Source organism: Tachyglossus aculeatus, chromosome 25, assembly GCF_015852505.1.
Source record: "Tachyglossus aculeatus isolate mTacAcu1 chromosome 25, mTacAcu1.pri, whole genome shotgun sequence".
Taxonomy (NCBI): domain Eukaryota; kingdom Metazoa; phylum Chordata; class Mammalia; order Monotremata; family Tachyglossidae; genus Tachyglossus; species Tachyglossus aculeatus.
Window position 1 is genome coordinate 24,271,485 of NC_052090.1, and position 19,382 is coordinate 24,290,866.

At 45.3% G+C, this 19,382-nt stretch overlaps 1 protein-coding gene across 1 annotated transcript in view; it reads right to left on the reverse strand.

Annotated features, from left to right (window-relative positions):
• Nucleotides 1-1,581: 1,581 nt before the first annotated feature.
• The window catches only part of LACTB2 (lactamase beta 2), a 29,660-nt gene continuing 11,859 nt past the window's right edge, over nt 1,582-19,382 (reverse strand). The window contains exons 4-7 of the mRNA XM_038766635.1: nt 12,031-12,209; nt 9,728-9,876; nt 7,393-7,474; nt 1,582-1,890 (exon numbers count right to left, since the gene is read on the reverse strand). Of these exons, the coding sequence (XP_038622563.1) occupies nt 1,847-1,890; nt 7,393-7,474; nt 9,728-9,876; nt 12,031-12,209 (454 nt within the window). The 3' untranslated portion in view covers nt 1,582-1,846. The remainder of the gene's footprint in view (nt 1,891-7,392; nt 7,475-9,727; nt 9,877-12,030; nt 12,210-19,382) is intronic.

Genomic DNA, 19,382 nt, shown 5'->3' on the forward strand with positions numbered 1-19,382 from the left:
CCAACAAGCATGACACCATTAGTGTGTGCAAACCCATGTGGAGGAGAATAAAAATCTGAAAAAATCTGCTAGTTTTGCCCCCCCACTTCTGCATTCCTATTCCTTTCTCGTTGTCTTGTCGGGATCCCAGAAGATGCATAATTGATTGAGAGGTTTTGTTTTTTTTAATTCATTCATTCATTCAATCGTATTTATTGAGGGCTTACTGTGTGCAGAGCACTGTACTAAGCGCTTGGGAAGGACAAGTTGGCAACATATAGGGACGGTCCCTACCCAACAACGGGCTCACAGCGCTAGGGGAGATACAAACATAAAAAGCCCAGAACAAATAACCGCAACTATTACTATGATTGTTATTAATCCTAATAAGTTGATTTCTTAGATTCGATCCTAGAATTAAGTCTTGCTTCTTCCCAACAAGCATGGCACCATTAGTGTGTGCAAACCCATGTGGAGGAGAATAAAAATCTGAAAAAATCTGCTAGTTTTGCCCCCCAACTTCTGCATTGCTATTCCTTTCTCGTTGTCTTGTCGGGATCCCAGAAGATGCATAATTGATTGAGAGGTTTTGTTTTTTTTAATTCATTCATTCATTCAATCGTATTTATTGAGGGCTTACTGTGTGCAGAGCACTGCACTAAGCGCTTGGGATGCTTCCACTGATTCCTTGACACAAAGCCAATATTACGGCATCACTGCTACATCGCTGTTTAAAACCGTCACATTTTATTCGTTTGGGGGGATCTCAGCGTCCCCCTTCCCCTTTGAGAACTGCTAAATCCCCCAATTCTCCATTATTCATTCATTCATTCAATCGTTTTTACTGAACGCTTACTGTGTGCAGAGCACTGTACTAAGCGCTTGGGAAGTACACGTAACGTATAGAGACAGTCCCTACCCGACAACGGGCTCACAGTCTAGAAGGGGGAGGCAGACAATAAAACAAAACATGTGGACAGGTGTCGTCGTCAGAATAAATAGAGATAAAGCTCGATGCACATCATTACAAAATAAATAGAATAGTAAATATGTACAAGTAAAATAGAGTCATAAATCAGTACAAACATATATACAGGTGCTGTGGGGAGGGGAAGGAGGTAGGGCGGGGGGGATGGGGAGGAGGAGAGGAAAAAGGGGGCTCAGTCTGTAGTTGAAATGCTTCCACTGATTCCCGGACACGAAGCCAATATTACGGAATCACTGCTACACCGCCGTTTAAAACCGTCACATTTTATTCGTTTGGAGGGATCTCAGCGTTCCCCTTCCCCTTTGAGAACTGCTAAATCCCCAAATTCCCCATTATGCATTCATTCAATCCCCCAAATTCTCCATTATTCATTCATTCAATCGTATTTATTGAGCACATACTGTGTGCAGAGCACTTACTGAGCACTTGGGAAGTATAAGTCAGCAACATATAGAGATGGTCCCTACCCAACAACGGGCTCACAGTCTAGAAGGGGGAGACAGACAACAAAACAAAACATGTGGACAGGTGTCAAGTCATCAGTATAAATAGAAATAAAGCTAGGTGCACATCATTAACAAAATAAATAGAATAGTAAGTACGTACAAGTAAAATAGAGTGTGATTTTGAGAATTTATTGACAACGGCAAAGACCTGCCAGTTACATAAAAATGCAATCACCACCCTGAACCTAGCTCAAGTCGACGTGTTTTCCATTCTTTCGGTAAAATGCATCGGAAGGACTTTTAAGTCAGCCAGTTCCTTTAGCCCCGCAGCATTTCTTCTGCATCACCTACCTTCTCGTCAGGGTTTGGAATTAAAAAAACGTTCTTAGACGTGGTGGGGTGGGATGGGGGGAATCTCATCACAACGTGCAGCCTAGAGATTGCTTTTCCATTTGCGACCAGAAGCGTCTTCTTTTACTGGAGGGAGATAATGAGAAATAATGAGCGGTTTGCATTGAAATGCCAAACGCCAATAAATGTAGATAAAACTGCAGCTTCATTATTACAGACTCATTTTGGCAACAAAGATTTAACCGCTCAGGGAACTTGAGCTCACTTGCACCACGGATTTTGTTTGCACCCCAAAGCCTTCTGCTAGTTTTAAGCATCTGCTAATTTGGGCTGGAAAATCAGGGAACCTCGGCATTGTTTGGTCACTTAAATGTTGTGAACAATCCACCTGAAACAGCATGACCTCATGGTTAGAGCTCGGCCTGGGAGTCAGAAGGACCTGAGTTTTAATCCCGGCTCCGCCACTTGTCTGCTGGGTGACCCTGGGCGAGTCGCTTCACTTCTCTGGGCCTCACTGACCTCACCTGTAAAAACCAATAATAATAATAATAATGGCATTTATTAAGCGCTTACTATGTGCCAAGCACCGTTCTAAGCGCTGGCGAGGTTCCAAGGTGATCAGGTTGTCCCACGGGGGGCTCACAGTCTTCATCCCCACTTTCCAGATGAGGGAACTGAGGCCCGGAGAAGTGAAGTGACTTGCCCAAAGTCACACAGCTGACAACTGTGAGCCCACCGTTGGGTAGGGAATGTCTCTATACGTCGCCAACTTGTACTTCCCTAGCGCTTAGTACAGTGCTCTGCACACAGTAAGCGCTCAATAAAGACGATTGATTGATTGACAACTGGCGGAACCGGGATTCAAACCCATGACCTCTGACTCCAAAGCCCGGGCTCCTGCCCCTGAACCACGCGATCAATCAATCCATGGTATTTACTGAGCGCTTGCTATGTGCAGAGTACTGTTCTAAGCACTTGGGAGAGGACAATACGAGACTGTGAGCCCGTTGTTGGGTAGGGACCGTCTCTATATGTTGCCGACTTGCACTTCCCAAGCGCTTGGTACAGTGCTCTGCCCACAGTAAGCGCTCAATAAATACGACTGATTGATTGATTGATATGTACAGTGCTCTGCACACAGTAAGCGCTCAATAAATACGATTGAATGAATAAGTTAGCAGAAACGTTCCCTGCCCTTAATGAGCTTACAGTCCAGAGAAAGATGGGGATGAAGACTGTGTGCTCCACATGGGACAGGGACTGTATCCAACCCGATTTGCCTGTATCCACCCCGGCGCTTAATATAGTGCCTGGCACATAGAAAGCGCTGAAGAAATAACCACAATTATTACTATGATTGTTATTAATACTAATACCTTTAGACTGTGAGCCCTCTGTTGGGTAGGGACTGTCTCTATATGTTACCAGCTTGTACTTCCCAAGTGCTTAGTACAGTGCTCTGCACACAGTAAGCGCTCAATAAATACGATTGATGATGATAATAAGTTGATTTCTTAGATTCGATCCTAGAATTAAGTCTTGCTTCTTGCCAACAAGCATGGCACCATTAGTGTGTGCAAACCCAAGTGGAGAGGAATAAAAATCTGAAAAAATCTGCTAGTTTTGCCCCCCACTTCCGCATTGCTATTCCTTTCTCGTTGTCTTGTCGGGATCCCAGAAGATGAATAACTGATTGAGAGGTTTTGGTTTTTTTAATTCATTCATTCATTCAATCGTATTTATTGAGTGCTTACTGTGTGCAGAGCACTGGACTAAGCGCTTGGGAAGTCCAAGTTGGCAACATATAGGGACGGTCCCTACCCAACAATGGGCTCACAGTCTAGAAGACAACGGGCTTCCAGCGCTAGGGGAGAAACAAACATAGAAAGCCCTGAACAAATAACCGCAATTATTACTATGATTGTTATTAATCCTAATAAGTTGATTTCTTAGATTCGATCCTAGAATTAAGTCTTGCTTCTTGCCAACAAGCATGACACCATTAGTGTGTGCAAACCCAAGTGGAGAGGAATAAAAATCTGAAAAAATCTGCTAGTTTTGCCCCCCACTTCCGCATTGCTATTCCTTTCTCGTTGTCTTGTCGGGATCCCAGAAGATGCATAATTGATTGAGAGGTTTTGCTTTTTTTAATTCACTCATTCATTCAATCGTATTTATTGAGCGCTTACTGCGTGCAGAGCACTGTACTAAGCGCTTGGGAAGTCCAAGTTGGCAACATATAGGGACGGTCCCTACCCAACAATGGGCTCACAGTCTAGAAGACAACGGGCTCACAGCGCTAGGGGAGATACAAACATAGAAAGCCCTGAACAAATAACCAGAATTATTACGATGATTGTTATTAATACTAATAAGTTGATTTCTTAGAGTCGATCCTAGAATTAAGTCTTGCTTCTTGCCAACAAGCATGACACCATTAGGGTGTGCAAACCCAGGTGGAGAAGAATAAAAATCTGAAAAAATAAGCTAGTTTTGCCCCCTACTTCTGCATTGCTATTCCTTTCTCGTTGTCGGGATCCCAGAAGATGCATAATTGATTGAGAGGTTTTGTTTTTTTTAATTCATTCATTCATTCAATTGTATTTATTGAGCGCTTACTGTGTGCAGAGCACTGTACTAAGCATTTGGGGAGTCCAAGTTGGCAACATATAGGGACGGTCCCTACCCAACAACGGGCTCACAGCACTAGGGGAGATAAAAACATAGAAAGCCCTGAACAAATAACCGCAATTATTACTATGATTGTTGTTAATACTAATAAGTTGATTTGTTAGATTCGATCCTAGAATTAAGCCTTGCTTCTTGCCAACAAGCATGACACCATTAGTGTGTGCAAACCCAGGTGGAGGAGAATAAAAATCTGAAAAACTCTGCTAGTTTTGCCCCCCACTTCTGCATTGCTATTCCTTTCTCGTTGTCTTGTCGGGATCCCAGAAGATGCATAATTGATTGAGAGGTTTTGTTTTTTTTAATTCATTCATTCATTCAATCGTATTTATTGAGCGCTTACTGTGTGCAGAGCACTGTACTAAGTGCTTGGGAAGTACAAGTTGGCAACATATAGGGACGGTCCCTACCCAACAACGGGCTCACAGCGCTAGGGGAGATACAAACATAGAAAGCCCTGAACAAATAACCGCAATTATTACTATGATTGTTATTAATCCTAATAAGTTGATTTGTTAGATTCGATCCTAGAATTAAGTCTTGCTTCTTGCCAACAAGCATGACACCATTAGTGTGTGCAAACCCATGTGGAGAAGAATAAAATCTGAAAAAATCTGCTAGTTTTGCCCCCCACTTCTGCATTGCTATTCCTTTCTCGTTGTCTTGTCGGGATCCCAGAAGATGCATAATTGATTGAGAGGTTTTGCTTTTTTTAATTAATTAATTCATTCAATCGTATTTAATGAGTGCTTACTGTGTGCACAGCACTGTACTAAGCGCTTGGGAAGTCCAAGTTGGCAACATATAGGGACGGTCCCTACCCAACAACGGGCTCACAGCGCTAGGGGAGATACAAACTAATCAGGTTGGACACAGTCCACGTCCCACACGGGACTCACGGTCTTAATCCCCATTTTACCGATGAGGGAACTGAGGCCCAGGGGAATCAAGTGACTTGCCCAAGGTCATACAGCAGAGGAGCGGCAGAGCCGGGATTAGAACCCAGGTCCTTCTGACTCCCAAGCTCAAGCTCTATCCACTAAGCCAGGCTGCTTCTGTTGAGTTCCCAACAAGCATTCCCACCGGGGGCCCAGCCCTGTTTTTAATGTCCCTTGGAAAACAACTTGTCTCTGAGCAAGGAAAAAAAAAAAAAATTTCCACTCTCTTTTCGCAGCTTGTTAGCGGAGAAAGAACAATTAGCACGTTGGCGGATTAGCAATAAAAATCACATAAGGATTTCTCAGGAGTGGTGTTAATCAGGCAGACCCAATGGCCAATAAGGAATCCCTTCGGGGAATGCAGTTTCACAGGGGAAAATAAAAAGCTGGTTTATGACTCTGAACAAATGGTGTTCAGCTAATCTTTGATAAATCACTACGGAAAAAATGAGGCTGCGTCCCTCCTTCCACCCAGCCACTTAGGAGACGGTAGATTTGAGGGTTTTTTTGTGTGTTAGTGCTGGTTTGTTCCCAAACATTTGAAACCGGAGAAGTCGGGGGAGAAAAGAAGAGGGGTGGGAGGTCAGGCTGAGAGAGTAGTTCTAAAATACACTATTTTTGGGGGGTATTTGTTAAGCACTTACTATGTGCCAAGCACTGTGCTAAACCCTGGGGGAGTTACAGAAATCAGGTTAGACACAGTCCCTGTCCGCATGGGGCTTTACAGTCTAAGTATGAAGGAGAACGAGTCATTGAATCCCCATTTGACAGATAAAAGAAATGAAGCCCGGTCCCGGGCACTCTTAAGGAATCTTGTGACGATTTTGACACCTGCCTACATATTTTGCTTTATTAATAATAATAATAATAATAATGGCATTTGCTAAGCGCTTACTATGTGGAAAGCACTGTTCTAAGCGCTGGGGGCGGATACTTCACTTCTCTGGGCCTCAGTTACCTCATCTGTAAAATGGGGATTAAGACTGTGAGCCCCCCCGGGACAACCTGATCACCTTGTAACCTCCCCAGCGCTTAGAACAGTGCTTTGCACATAGTAAGCGCTTAATAAATGCCATTATTATTATTATTATTACAAGGTGATCAGGTTGTCCCACGTGGGGCTCACAATCTTAAATCTTAATCTTTATTGTCTGTCTCCCCCTTCTAGACTGTTAGTCCATTGTTGGGTAGGGACCGTCTCTATATGTTGCCGACTTGTACTTCCCAAGCGCTTAGTACAGTGCTCTGCACACAGTAAGCGCTCAATACTATTGAATGATTGAATGAATGAATGAATGAATGGGATGTTCGCCTGACTCGTTCATTCATTCATACGAAGACGCAGTATGGCCTGGTGGCTAGAGTCCGGGCCTGGGATTCAGAGGGGTCATCATCATCATCATCATCATCAATCGTATTTATTGAGCGCTTACTGTGTGCAGAGCACTGTACTAAGCGCTTGGGAAGTACAAGTTGACAACATATAGAGACAGTCCCTACCCAACAGTGGGCTCACAGTCTAAAAGGGGGAGACAGAGAACAAAACCAAACGTACTAACAAAATAAATAGCTTTTAATGTCAAGGCTTCTATTCCCGGCTCTGGCACTCGTCTGCTGTGTGACCTTGGGTGAGTCACTTCCCCTCTCTGGGCCTCAGTTCCGTCATCTGTAAAACGGGGATTAAGACTGTATAAGCCCCAGGTGGGGCGGGGACTGGGTCCAACTTGATGCCCTTTGTGCCAGTAAGCGCTTAACAGATACCATTAAAAAAGGCAGAAAAAATACCACTGTAATAACTAATATTATCATTGGTGGACCCAAGGGTGGATTGGTTCACTTTTCCTTACGAAGGTGAGGAAACACACACCATTTGTAGACCAGCAGTGATGGATTAGAGCTAGACTGATCGACGGTAGGTACTGAGTGCCTCCTCAGTCCCCAGGACTGTACTAAGCGCTGGGGAGAGACACAGGTTCTCTGCCTCAAGGAACTGACCACTTACCTAGTTTTCCTTCTTTTTCCAATTTCTTCATGTGTTGAGAGAGGTTGTATTCAGCCGCTCTATGTAAATGCTGTGGAATGCCCTGAGAGAAGAGATGAGAGAGGAGAAAAAGAGGCATTTAATATGGACTGAAGCCGCAGCCAGCCTTCCAGAGACAACTGTCTGCTGGGCGACCCTGGGCGAGTCACCTCACTTCTCTGTGCCTCGGTTACCTCATCTGTAAAATGGGGATTGAGACCGCGAGCCCCACATGGCTCAGGGCCTGTGTCCAACCCGATTTGCTTGTATCCGCCCCAGTGCACATAATACGTGCTGAACAAATACCATAATTTTTAATTATCATTATTATTAATAGGCCAGAAACATACTTCAGGGTCTTTTTTTAAAAAAAAAAAAATTGGTGGTTTTGGTTAAGTGCTTACTACGTGCTGAAGCACTGTATTAAGCGCTGAGGTAGACACAAGATAATCGGTTTGGACGCAGTCCCTGACCTACGCGGGACTCACGGCCGTCATCCCCATTTTCCAGACGAGGTCGCTGAGTCCCAGAGAAGTGACTAGTCCAAGGTCACACATCAGGGTCCGCCTGTTTTGGTGGAGGTTCTGTGCATTTCCTCGGTGATTACGGGTAAAGAGCGGAGAACCAGACGTGGGGCTTTGCCTGACGACATTTGACGGCTCAGAGATTGTCATTCTGAAAAGAAATCGGGGGGGGATGACGGGCGAGGGGGGTAGGGGAGGTGCATGGATAAACCCAGAGGAAATCTGAGGAAGGGTTTCTGATGATTGGAAATCCAATGCTCACCAAAAGTGAACTTCTTGAGGCTAGCTGGGAAGCCCCGTGGTCTAATGGAGAGATCCCGGGCCTGGGAGTGAGAGGGCCTGGGTGCTTCGCACATAGTAAGCGCTTAATAAATGCCGTCATTATTATTATCTAATCTCGGCTCTGCCAACCACTGCCTGCTGTGTGACCTCGGACAAGTCACTTCACTTCTCTGGGCTTCAGTCTCCTCATCTGTAAAGCAGCGAGAAGCAGCGTGGAAAGAGCACGGGCTTTGAAGTCAGAGGTCAAGGGTTCAAATCCCGACTCCGCCAACTGCCAGCTGGGTGACTTTGGGCCAGTCACTTCACTTCTCTGCGCCTCGGTTCCCTCACCTGTAAAATGGGGATGAAGACCGTGAGCCCCCCGTGGGACAACCTGATCGCCTTGTAACCTCCCCAGTGCTGGGCACGTAGTAAGCACTTAATAAATGCCATCATAATTATTATTATTAAAATGGGGGTTCAATCCTACTCCTTTCTACCAATCAATCGATCGTTTGTGTTTATTGAGCGCTTACTGGGTAAAGGGCACTATGACTGGGCGGGTACGATACAATATAGAGTTGGTAGACCCGTTCCCTGCCCACAAGGAGCTTTCAGTCCCGACTGAGGAGACAGATATTCAAATAAATTACAAATAGGGGAAATGGGAGAGTATAAAGATAGGGACAGAAGTACTGATGGGCTGGGGGTGGACAAGGGTGAATAATAAGGGGCTTAACGGGGAAACAGCATGGCCTGGTGGATACAGCACGGACCTGGGTTCTAATCCCGGCTCGGCCACTTGTCTGCTGGGTGACCTTGGGCAAGTCACTTCACTTCTCAGTACCCCAGTTCCCTCATCTGTAAAATGGGGATGAAGACTGTGAGCCCCACGAGGGAGGTGGACTGTGTCCAACCGGATTAGCTTGTATCTCCCCCAACGTTTAGTACAGTTCCTGGCACATAGTAAGCTCTTAATGAAGACCATAAAAAAGTGATAGGCGGCACAAGTCGTACAGAGAAAATTAGTGCTTTGCGCATAGTAAGTGCTTAACAAATACCATCATTATTATTATTATTATACATACAGCTGAGTAGCTGCCCTTCAGGATTCAGAAACAATCCTTAGCATCTACGGATTAAGACTATTCTTATCCCTGCTGAACTTTATCGAAAAGCTGTTTGTCATTTGAACTTGATGAGGCAATTACCTGATCATTACGAGATATTTTTTTTTCCGCTGGGACAAAACTTCGTTATTTCAAATACACAGGGCACTTAGTCTTTGAGGAACATTACACACCATTCTGAAGTATTATGAACCTTATGAAGACAGGCGAAGTAATCCGAAGGTTGGTCGATACCTTTCTTGTTCGAAATTTTAAAGCGGAATATTTCTGTAAACTTCGGTAACGCTGAAGTGTAAAGAACCAAGGAACGGCAGCAAGTACCCTTTTATGCTTGCCAACCCAGTGTCTCCAGCGGGTTACTAGAACAGTGAAAACTGGCGATCAGAGAGGACCCACACTTACCTTATAGATCATCTTTGTGAGGTCTGGGAGTGAAAATGACTTTCCGTCACTCTCAAGAAAAATCCGGATGATTTCCTGTTCCCGGGCATTTCGGTGAGAGATGTACTCTTGGATTTTGGCTTCGGTGTTATGGATTACTGGTCCGTGTCCTAAATTCCACGGCATTGATAGAACATATTATCAACCAAAAGAATCGTATGTGTCGAGCACTTACTATGTGCGGTACTAAGCGCTTGGGAGAGTACGACAGAATCGGCGGACACGTTCCCCGCCCGCAGTGAGTTTAAAGTCTAGAGGTGTTAAAAAGCAGCGTGACCTAGTGGGAAGAGCACGGACTTGGGAGTCAGGGGACGTGGGTTCTAATCCCACCTCCGCCCCTCGTCAGCTGTGTGACCTTGGACAAATCACTTGGCTTCTCTGCGTCTCAGTTACCTCATCTGTAAAATGGGAATTAAGACTGTAAGCCCAGTGTAGGACAGGGATTGTGTCCAATACTGTGTCTAGTCCAGCACTTAGAACTGGACCTGGAATACAGTAAGCACTTAATACCATTAAAAAAAAGAATCAGATATCATTCTGGTGACATATGGAGTTTTATTTGCGAGACTATTCATCTGTTTTTTCAACCCAAGAAGTCAATGATTTTTCTTCTACGCATTCCAACGTGGGTAAATAAGCGTTCTAATCCTGCTTGTCTGCTGTGTGACCCTGGGCAAGTCACTTAACTTCTCTGTGTCTCAGTTATCTCACCTGTAAAACGGGGATTAATACTGGGAGCCCCATGTGGGACAGGGACTACGTCCAACCTGATTAACTCGTTTCTACTCCAGCACTTAGTACAACGCCTGGCAAAGAGTAAGCGCAGAAAAAAAAATACTATTAACAAAAAATCAACCTGTGAGGTGTTAAATTAATTCTCAGCTCGTTTTTTTCTGGTACGAACAGGGGCTACACGTGCTCTCCGGTGGCCAAAAGCCCACCCTCCTTTCCGAGTCTTCCTTTCGGGAAGAGCCCTGGTAGGGAACTAGGGAATATTTTCGGATGATGATGTGTATTTATCAATCGATCGCATAGATTGAGCGCTTACTGTGTGCACAGCACTGTACTAGGTGCTTGGGAGAGGACAATATAACAAGAGAAGCAGCCTGGACTGGTCGACAGAACACGGGTCTGAGCTGAAAGGGCCTGGGTACCAATCTCGTTACCCTGTTATAGACTACTCTCCCAACTGCTTAATAATTGTTATTCGTTAAGCGCTTACTATGTGGCGGGCACTGGACTAAGCGCTGGGACGGATACAAGCAAATCGGGTTGGGTATATCAATCAATCGTATTTATTGAGCGCTTACTGTGTGCAGAGCACTGGACCAAGCGCTTGGGAAGTCCAAGTTGGCAACATATAGACAGTCCCTACCCAACAGTGGGCTCACAGTCTAAAAAGGGGGAGACAGAGAACAAAACCAAACATACTAACAAAATAAAATAAGTAGAATAGATATGTACAAGCAAAATAGAGTAATAAATATGTACAAACATATATACATACGATAATAAATAAATACGATTTATCATGTAATCAATAAATACGATTGATGATGATGATGATATACATATATACATATATAGTCCCTGTCCCACGTGGGGCTCACGGTCTCAGTCCCCATTTTACCGTTGAGGTTACTGAGGCACAGAGAAGTGATGTGACTTTCATTCATTCAGTCAGTCGTATTTATTGAGCGCTTACTGTGGGCACAGCACTGTACTAAGCGCTTGGAAAGTACCATTCGGCAACAGACAGAGACAACCCAACAACGGGCTCACAGTCTAGAAGGGGGGAGACAGACAGCAAAGCAAGTAGAAAGGCATCAATAATAGCATTTCCAATGGCCCACAGCATCATCATCATCATCAATCATATTTATTGAGCGCTTACTATGTGCAGAGCACTGTACTAAGCGCTTGGGAAGTACAAATTGGCAACATATAGAGACAGTCCCACAGCAAACAAGTGGCAGAGCCGAGATTAGAACCCATGACCTCTTGATTCCCAGACCGCAGCGCTATCCACTGGGCCCTACTGCTTCAATCAGTCAATCAATCAATCGTATTTATTGAGCGCTTACTGTGTGCAGAGCACTGTACTAAGCACTTGGGGAGTACAAGTTGGCAACATGTAGAGACAGTCCCTACCCATCAGTGGGCTCACAGTCTAGAAGGGCTTCCCCAGTAGGTACAGTACAGCGCCCCGCACATAGTGAGCGCTCAATAATTACAACCAGTTGAAAATCAACAGGGGGACCGACCTGGATAGATCACATCCGCTTTCATTTTCAGGAGCTTATCTAGAGATTTCATGTAATCGAACAGGTCTTCGAAGACCGTGGTTCCTTCCCCAAGGATGCAGTCTCCGGAAAACACGGCGTTTTCCTCTTCCAAGAGAAGGGCCATGTGATCGTCAGTATGTCCCGGGGTGTAGACAACTCTGGTGGAGACACAAAAACGACCACCGGTCCCTGGTCACGGCTATAACGGAGAGGCAGTGTGGCCTGGTGGAGAGAGCCCGGGCCGAGGAGCCAGAAGGTCATGGGTTCTAATTCTGACTCCGCCACTTCATCATCAATCGTATTTATTGAGCGTTTACTGTGTGCAGAGCATTGTACTAAGCGCTTGGGAAGTACAAATTGGCAACGTATAGAGACAGTCCCTACCCAACAGTGGGTTCGTCAGTTGTGTGACCTTGGGCAAGTCGCTTCGCTTCTCTCGGCCTAAGTTACCTCATCTGGAAAATGGGGATGATGACTGGGAGCCCACTGTGGGGCAGGGACTGTGTGCAACCTGATTTGCTTGTAATAATGATAATAATAATAATTTTGGTATTTAGAGAAGCAGCCTGGCTCAGTAGAAAGAGCACGGGCTTTGGAGTCAGAGGTCATGGGTTCAAATCCCGGCTCTGTCAACTGTCAGCTGTGTGACGTTGGGCAAGTCACTTCACTTCTCTGTGCTGCAGTGACCTCATCTGTAAAATGGGGATGAAGACTGTGAGCCCCCCGTGGGACAACCTGATCACCTTGTAACCTCCGCAGCGCTTAGAACGGTGCTTTGCACACAGTAAATGCTTAATAAATGCCATCATTGTTATTATTATTATTTGTTAAGCGCTTACTATGTGTCAAGCACTGTTCTAAGCGCTTAACAAGGTAATCAGGTTGTCTGATTACTGAGCGCTTACTGTGTGGACAGCACTGCGCTAAGCGCTTGGAAGTGTTGGCATATACCTTCCCTTCCCCCAGGGAGCTTTCGGTTTAAAGGATGTCTGCTATGTGACCTTTCTGGGCATGTCACTTAGGAGAAAGTGGACCTCATTTACCCCGTCCTTAAAACGGGGATTAAGACTGTGAGCCCCACGTGGGACAACCTTGTATCTCCCCCAGCGCTTAGAACAGTGATTAGCACATAGTAAGCGCTTAATAAATAACATAATAATAATAATAATGGCATTTATTAAGCACTTACTATGTGCAGAGCACGGTTCTAAGCGCTGGGGAGGTTACAAGGTGATCAGGTTGTCCCACAGGGGCTCACAGTCTTCATCCCCATTTTCCAGATGAGGGAACTGAGGCCCAGAGAAGTGAAGTGACTTGCCCAAAGTCACACAGCTGACAACTGGCAGAGCTGGGATTTGAACCCATGACCTCTGACTCCAAAGCCCGGGCTCTTTCCACTGAGCCACGCTGCTTCTCTAAATCATCATCATCATCACAGTCTACATCATTTTAGACTGTGAGCCCACTGTTGGGTAGGGACTGTCTCTATATGTTGCCAACTTGTACTTCCCAAGAGCTTAGTCCAGTGCTCTGCACACAGTAAGCGCTCAATAAATATGATTGATGATGATGATCATCATCAACCTGATTAGCCTGTAGCTACATCCAGAACTCAGTATAGTGTCTGGCACCTAGGAAGCGCTTAATAATTCACAGACTCTTAGGACGGGGGTTTCAATCAATCGATCGATCGTATTTATTGAGCGCTTACTGTGTGCAGAGCACTGTACTAGGCGCTTGGGAAGGACAAGTTGACAACATATAGAGACAGTCCCTACCCAACAGTGGGCTCACAGTCTAGAAGGGGGAGACAGAGAACAAAACCAAACACAGTAACAAAATAAAATAAATAGAATAGACATGGACAAAGCAAAATAAATAAATAAATAATATTCAAGAGCCTACAAGTTCCTAGATGGCAGAGACTGTATCATCATCATCATCAATCATATTTATTGGGCGCTTACTGTGTGCAGAGCACTGTACTAAGCGCTTAGCACTGTAGACTGTATCTACGGACTGTATCGTCCTCTCCCAGGTGCTTAGTCCAACCCTGCCTGTGTCCACCCCAACACTTAGTACAGTGCCCGGCACACAGAAAGCGCTTAACAAGTAGAGAAGCAGCGTGGCTCAGGGGAAAGAGCCCGGGCTTTGGAGTCAGAGGTCATGGGTTCAAATCCCTGCTCCGCCAAGTGTCAGCTGTGTGACCTTGGGCAAATCACTTCACTTCTCTGGGCCTCAGTTCCCTCATCTGGAAAATGGGGGTGAAGACTGTGAGCCCCCCGTGGGACAATCTGATCCCCTTGTAACCTCCCCAGTGCTTAGAACAGCACCTTGCACATGGTAAGCGCTTAATAAATGCCATCATTAAGTACTAGAATTATTATTATTACTACAGGGTTCTGCACAAAGTGCTCGATAAATACCAATGATTGACTTGACTGATCTAATCCGCTCTCCTCCCGGCCTTCAGACCAGGCCCCGCCTGGAAGAATGGGAAACTCTCCTCCTTCCAAAGAGATCATCATCAATCGTATTTATTGAGCGCTTACTATGTGCAGAGCACTGTACTAAGCGCTTGGGAAGTACAAATTGGCAACATATGGAGACAGTCCCTACCCAACAGTGGGCTCACAGTCTAAAAGGGGGAGACAGAGAACAAAACCAAACATACTAACAAAATAAAATAAAATAAATCCCCATGGCTTCCCGGAAACCCACCCCAACCTAAAACAGCAGGCTCCTTTGGCAGAGACTTTGCTCCTCGCTGAAAATCCCCTCTCCTCTGGAGAACAGCTGGCCTCCAGGCCCCGGGATCGGGGCGTCTCGTTAATTGTCTCACAGACTTACTATTTAGGCCTTCTCCTTCGCCAACTCCGATAAATCCCGGTTCCTCTATCGAGTCCTCATTAATCCGTGACGCTCGATCCTTTCATCATTTCTGGGCCTCTCCTCTGAACTCCCTCCAAGTTTTCTACCTCCCTCGAGTTGGGGAATACGGAAGGGAACTGCCACCCCGGTTTTCCCCCTTTGTTTCTGAAGGCGGACTAATCCGAGTCCAAGCCATAATCAGGCGATAAAGATAAAAACCTAAAGAAGAGGCTTCTTCATCAATATCGGTTTTATAAGACAGCCACTCTCTGAAGAGAATCTCCTGGGGAATAATTGAGTTTCCGGAAAACGGCACTTGTTCCTTTCCTCCCAGGCTTTGTAAACAAGCGGAGATCTGTGAGCTGATAGGGAGGGAAAAATGGCCTTAATTGTCTTTTATTTAGCTTAACCGTCAAACTGGTTGCCACACTTTTCCTTCTCAGTCCATCCCAGATGGCAGGGTGATTTTTTAAAAAAAAAAATATGGCTAAATAGTTCTCCTTAACGTTTAACCACCAGCTTAGGGCAAAGGATGGAAAAGGGAGAGGGGAGGGAAGGGAGGCTAGGATCTGCTTTGCAGAGTTTTATTTTTCTTGGATTCAACCATGGCTATTTCAATGAAAAAAAAAATGATCAAGGCCAAGAGATCGATGATTTAAAACTCCTACCATCTGTCTAACCTTTCTCCTCCTGCCCATATGAAACTAGTACAATAGTGGCTGCCTCGGAATATTTATTAACATCATCGTTATGAATCATTATTATTAATGTTATAATATTTGTTAAGCATTTACTATGGAATTATGGTATTTGTTAATGATTGTGATATTAGTTATTATGCGCCAAGCCCTGTTCTAAGCGCTGGGGTAGATACAAGCCAATCAGATTGGACACAGTCCCTATCCCACATGGGGCTCTCAGTCTTCATCCCCTTTTTACAGATGAGGTAACTGAGGCCCAGAGAAGTGAAATGACTTGCCCAAGGTCTCACAGCAGACAGCAGACATGTGTCTGCTGTGTGGCCTTGGGCAAGTCACTTAACTTCTCTGAGCCTCAGTTACCTCATCTGGAAAATGGGGATTAAGACTGTGAGCCCCACGTGGGACAACATGATCATCTTGTATCCCCTCCAGCGCTTAGAACAGTGCACTGCACATAGTAAGCGCTTAATAAATGCCATCATTATTATTATTATGTGGCCAAGCCACATCCACATCCTCTGACTCCAGGCCCGTGCTCTTTCCACAAGCATGTAAGCTTTTTACGGGCAGGGAACTCTGCCAATTCTGCTGTACTGTACTCTCCCAACTGCTTAGTACAGTGCTCTGCACACAGTAAGCGCTCAATAAGTACCATTGGTTGATTGGCGCTGGGGTAGATAAATGATAATCGGATCAGACACGGTCCCTGTCCCACGCTGAACTTACAATCTAAGTAGAAAGGAGAACAGGAACTGAATCTCCACTTTACAGATGAGGAGACTGAGGCACAGAGAACTGAAGTGACTTGCCCGAGGTCACACAGCTGGCAAATGGCAGAGCCGGGATTAGAACCCAGGTCCTCTGACTCTCAAGCTTGCGTTCTTTCCACTAGACCAATGCTGCTTTTCATTTATTCTTGGCTCTCTCACCTACTGGAAACCGTGGCGAGTCCAAATCTCTTGCTGAGTGATTTATATTTTATAATGCAGAGTGACTTAAACTCATTCGTTCGTTCAATCCTCTACCCTCGAACATAAAATACAGAAGAAACGTTGCTAAAGGGGAGGAAACCAAAAGCACCAGAGCCATTTTAATGTTTCCTTTGAGGGCTTCACTCTTGAAAGCTTTTAGGCTTGCTCGTCATGAAGGCTTAGAGCATTTCGAGAAATTGACAGATTTAATTAACTTCAGATGACTTTACCCCTCCTGTCATCTATCTGGTTTTTTTTTTTTTTTTTACCAAACATTCGGTAGTTTCTTGACCTTTATGAGTAACCAGTTTTCAAACAGATGAAAGACTGAGAAAGTGCAAAGATAGAGAGAGAAAGAGTCAGATGTTAATATACTGAGAAACTGTACATTATTAGAAAGTGCTTTGGATAGATTTTTGAAGTGAGAACTGTTCTAAACAATAATATATTTCTCATTCATTCAATTCATTCAATCGTATTTCTTGAGCGCTTACTGTGTGCAGGGCACTGTACTAAGTGCTTGGAAAGTACAATTCGACCACAGATGGGGACAATCCCTACCCAACAACGGGTTGACAGCCTAGAATAATAATAATAATAATAATAATGACATTTATTAAGCGCTTACTATGTGCAAAGCACTGTTCTAAGCGCTGGGGAATTTACAAGGTGATCAGGTTGTCCCACGCGGGGCTCACAGTCTTAATCCCCATTTTACAGATGAGGTAACCGAGGCCCGGAGAAGTTAAGTGACTTGCCCAGAGTCACACAGCCGACAAGTGGTGGAGCCGGGATTTGAACCCATGACCTCTGACTCCAAAGCCCGGGCTCTTTCCACTGAGCCACGCTGCTTCCCCTAAGAAGGGTTATAGTTATTCCCTATAACTACAGAGAAGTGGCGGGGCTCAGTGGAAAGAGCACGGGCTTGGAGTCAGGGGTCATGGGTTCGAATTCCGGCTCCGCCAATTGTCAGCTGTGTGACTTTGGGCAATAATAATAATGATGGCATTTATTAAGCTCTTACTATGTGCTAAGCACTGTTCTAAGCGCTGGGCAAGTCACTTAACTTCTCTGTGCCTTGGTTACCTCATCTGTAAAATGGGGATTAAGACTGTGAGCACCCCCCTGTAAACTCCCCAGCGCTTAACACATAGTAAGCGCTTAATAAAATGCCATTATTATTATTATTATTGAGCACTTACTGTGAGCAGAACACTACTAAGTGCATGGGAGAGGGCAACATAACTGGGTTGGTAGACCAGTTCCCTGCTTACAAAGCCCTAAATTGCCTCTATAGGGGTTGAGATGAGTTTGTGCTTTTTCCAAAGCTCTTTCCTCCTGGGGCCTAGGAGGTAGTTGGACCACCAGAGACATTCGAAAAATAGCATTCCGCCGACATTATAACTCCAAAGCTCGCTTTAGCAGAAACTCAGTACTGACGAACATGGAGAAACCGTTTAAAATTTCGACTGCTTCCTTTCTTTGGGAGTTTCACGCCAGAGCTCACCCAAAATAGACGAGACCTAATGCCAGCAGTTTTGAGTGGTTTTTTCCACCTCCTTCTGGGTTGACAAAATGATACAAGGAACGCCTGCCGCTTTCGATTTTTCATGAAAAAAGGGGGAAGTGATTATTTTAGTGCCTGCCAAGCTGTAGGGAATCTTACTGATCTGAGCTTTACGATCTCTAGTTTGGTAACTGAGAAATAAGGGGCCTCTTTCGGACGCCAGCATTTTTTTTTCCGTCAGAGACAAGAGGGCAGGTAAATGCATTCAGGGAGCGGGACTGAGGGGAAGTGTCTCTGTTCCAATCAATCAATGGTACTTACTGAACGCTTACTGGGCGCAGAGTGGTGAACGAAGTGCTGAGGAGAGTACAATACAACAGAGATGGTATGCACGTTCCCTGCTGACAGGGAGCTTACAGTCTAGGGGGGAGACACGCGTTAGTAAATTGCGGATATGGAAATAAATTCTAAGGGGATGAGGTGAATATCACGGGCAACGAGAAGCACTTTGGCCTAACAGATGCAGCTTGGGCCTGGAAATCAAAAGGACCTGGGTTCTAATCCCGGCTCCGCCACTTGTCTGCTGCTTGACCTCGGGAATGTCACTTTTCTGTGGCTCAGTTCCCTCCCCTGTAAAATGGGGATTCAGACGGTAAACCCCATGAGGGACAGGGTCCAACCTGATTAACTTCTATCTGCCGTGCCTGGCACATAGTAAGCGCTTAACGAATACCGCAAATACCAAACGTTCAAGACCATCAGGTTGGACACAGTCCCCTGTCCCTCTGGGGCCAACACTCAACCCCCATTTTCCAGATGAGGTAACTGAGGCCCAGAGAACTGAAGGGTCTTGCCCAAAGTCACCCAGCGGATGAGTGGGGGAGCCGGAATTAGAAACCAGGTCCTTCTGATTCCTCAGTCCCGTGCTATAACCACTAGGCAAGACGCAGCGTGGTCTAGTGGATACAGCATGGACATGAGTGTCAAAAGGACCTGGGTTCTCATCCCGGCTCTGCCACCTGTCTGCTGTGCGACCTTGAGCAAGTCCCTTCACTTCTCTGTGCTCCAGTTATCTCATCTGTAAAATGGGGATGAAGACTGTGAGCCCCATGTGGGACAGGCATGGTGTCCAACCTGATTATGCGCTTAGAACAGTGCCTTGCACATAGTAAGCGCTTAATAAATACCATTATTATTATGCTGTATCTACCCCAGCGCTTAGAACTCTGCCTTGCACACAGTAAGGGCTTAACAAATATCATTATTATTATTAGGCCATGA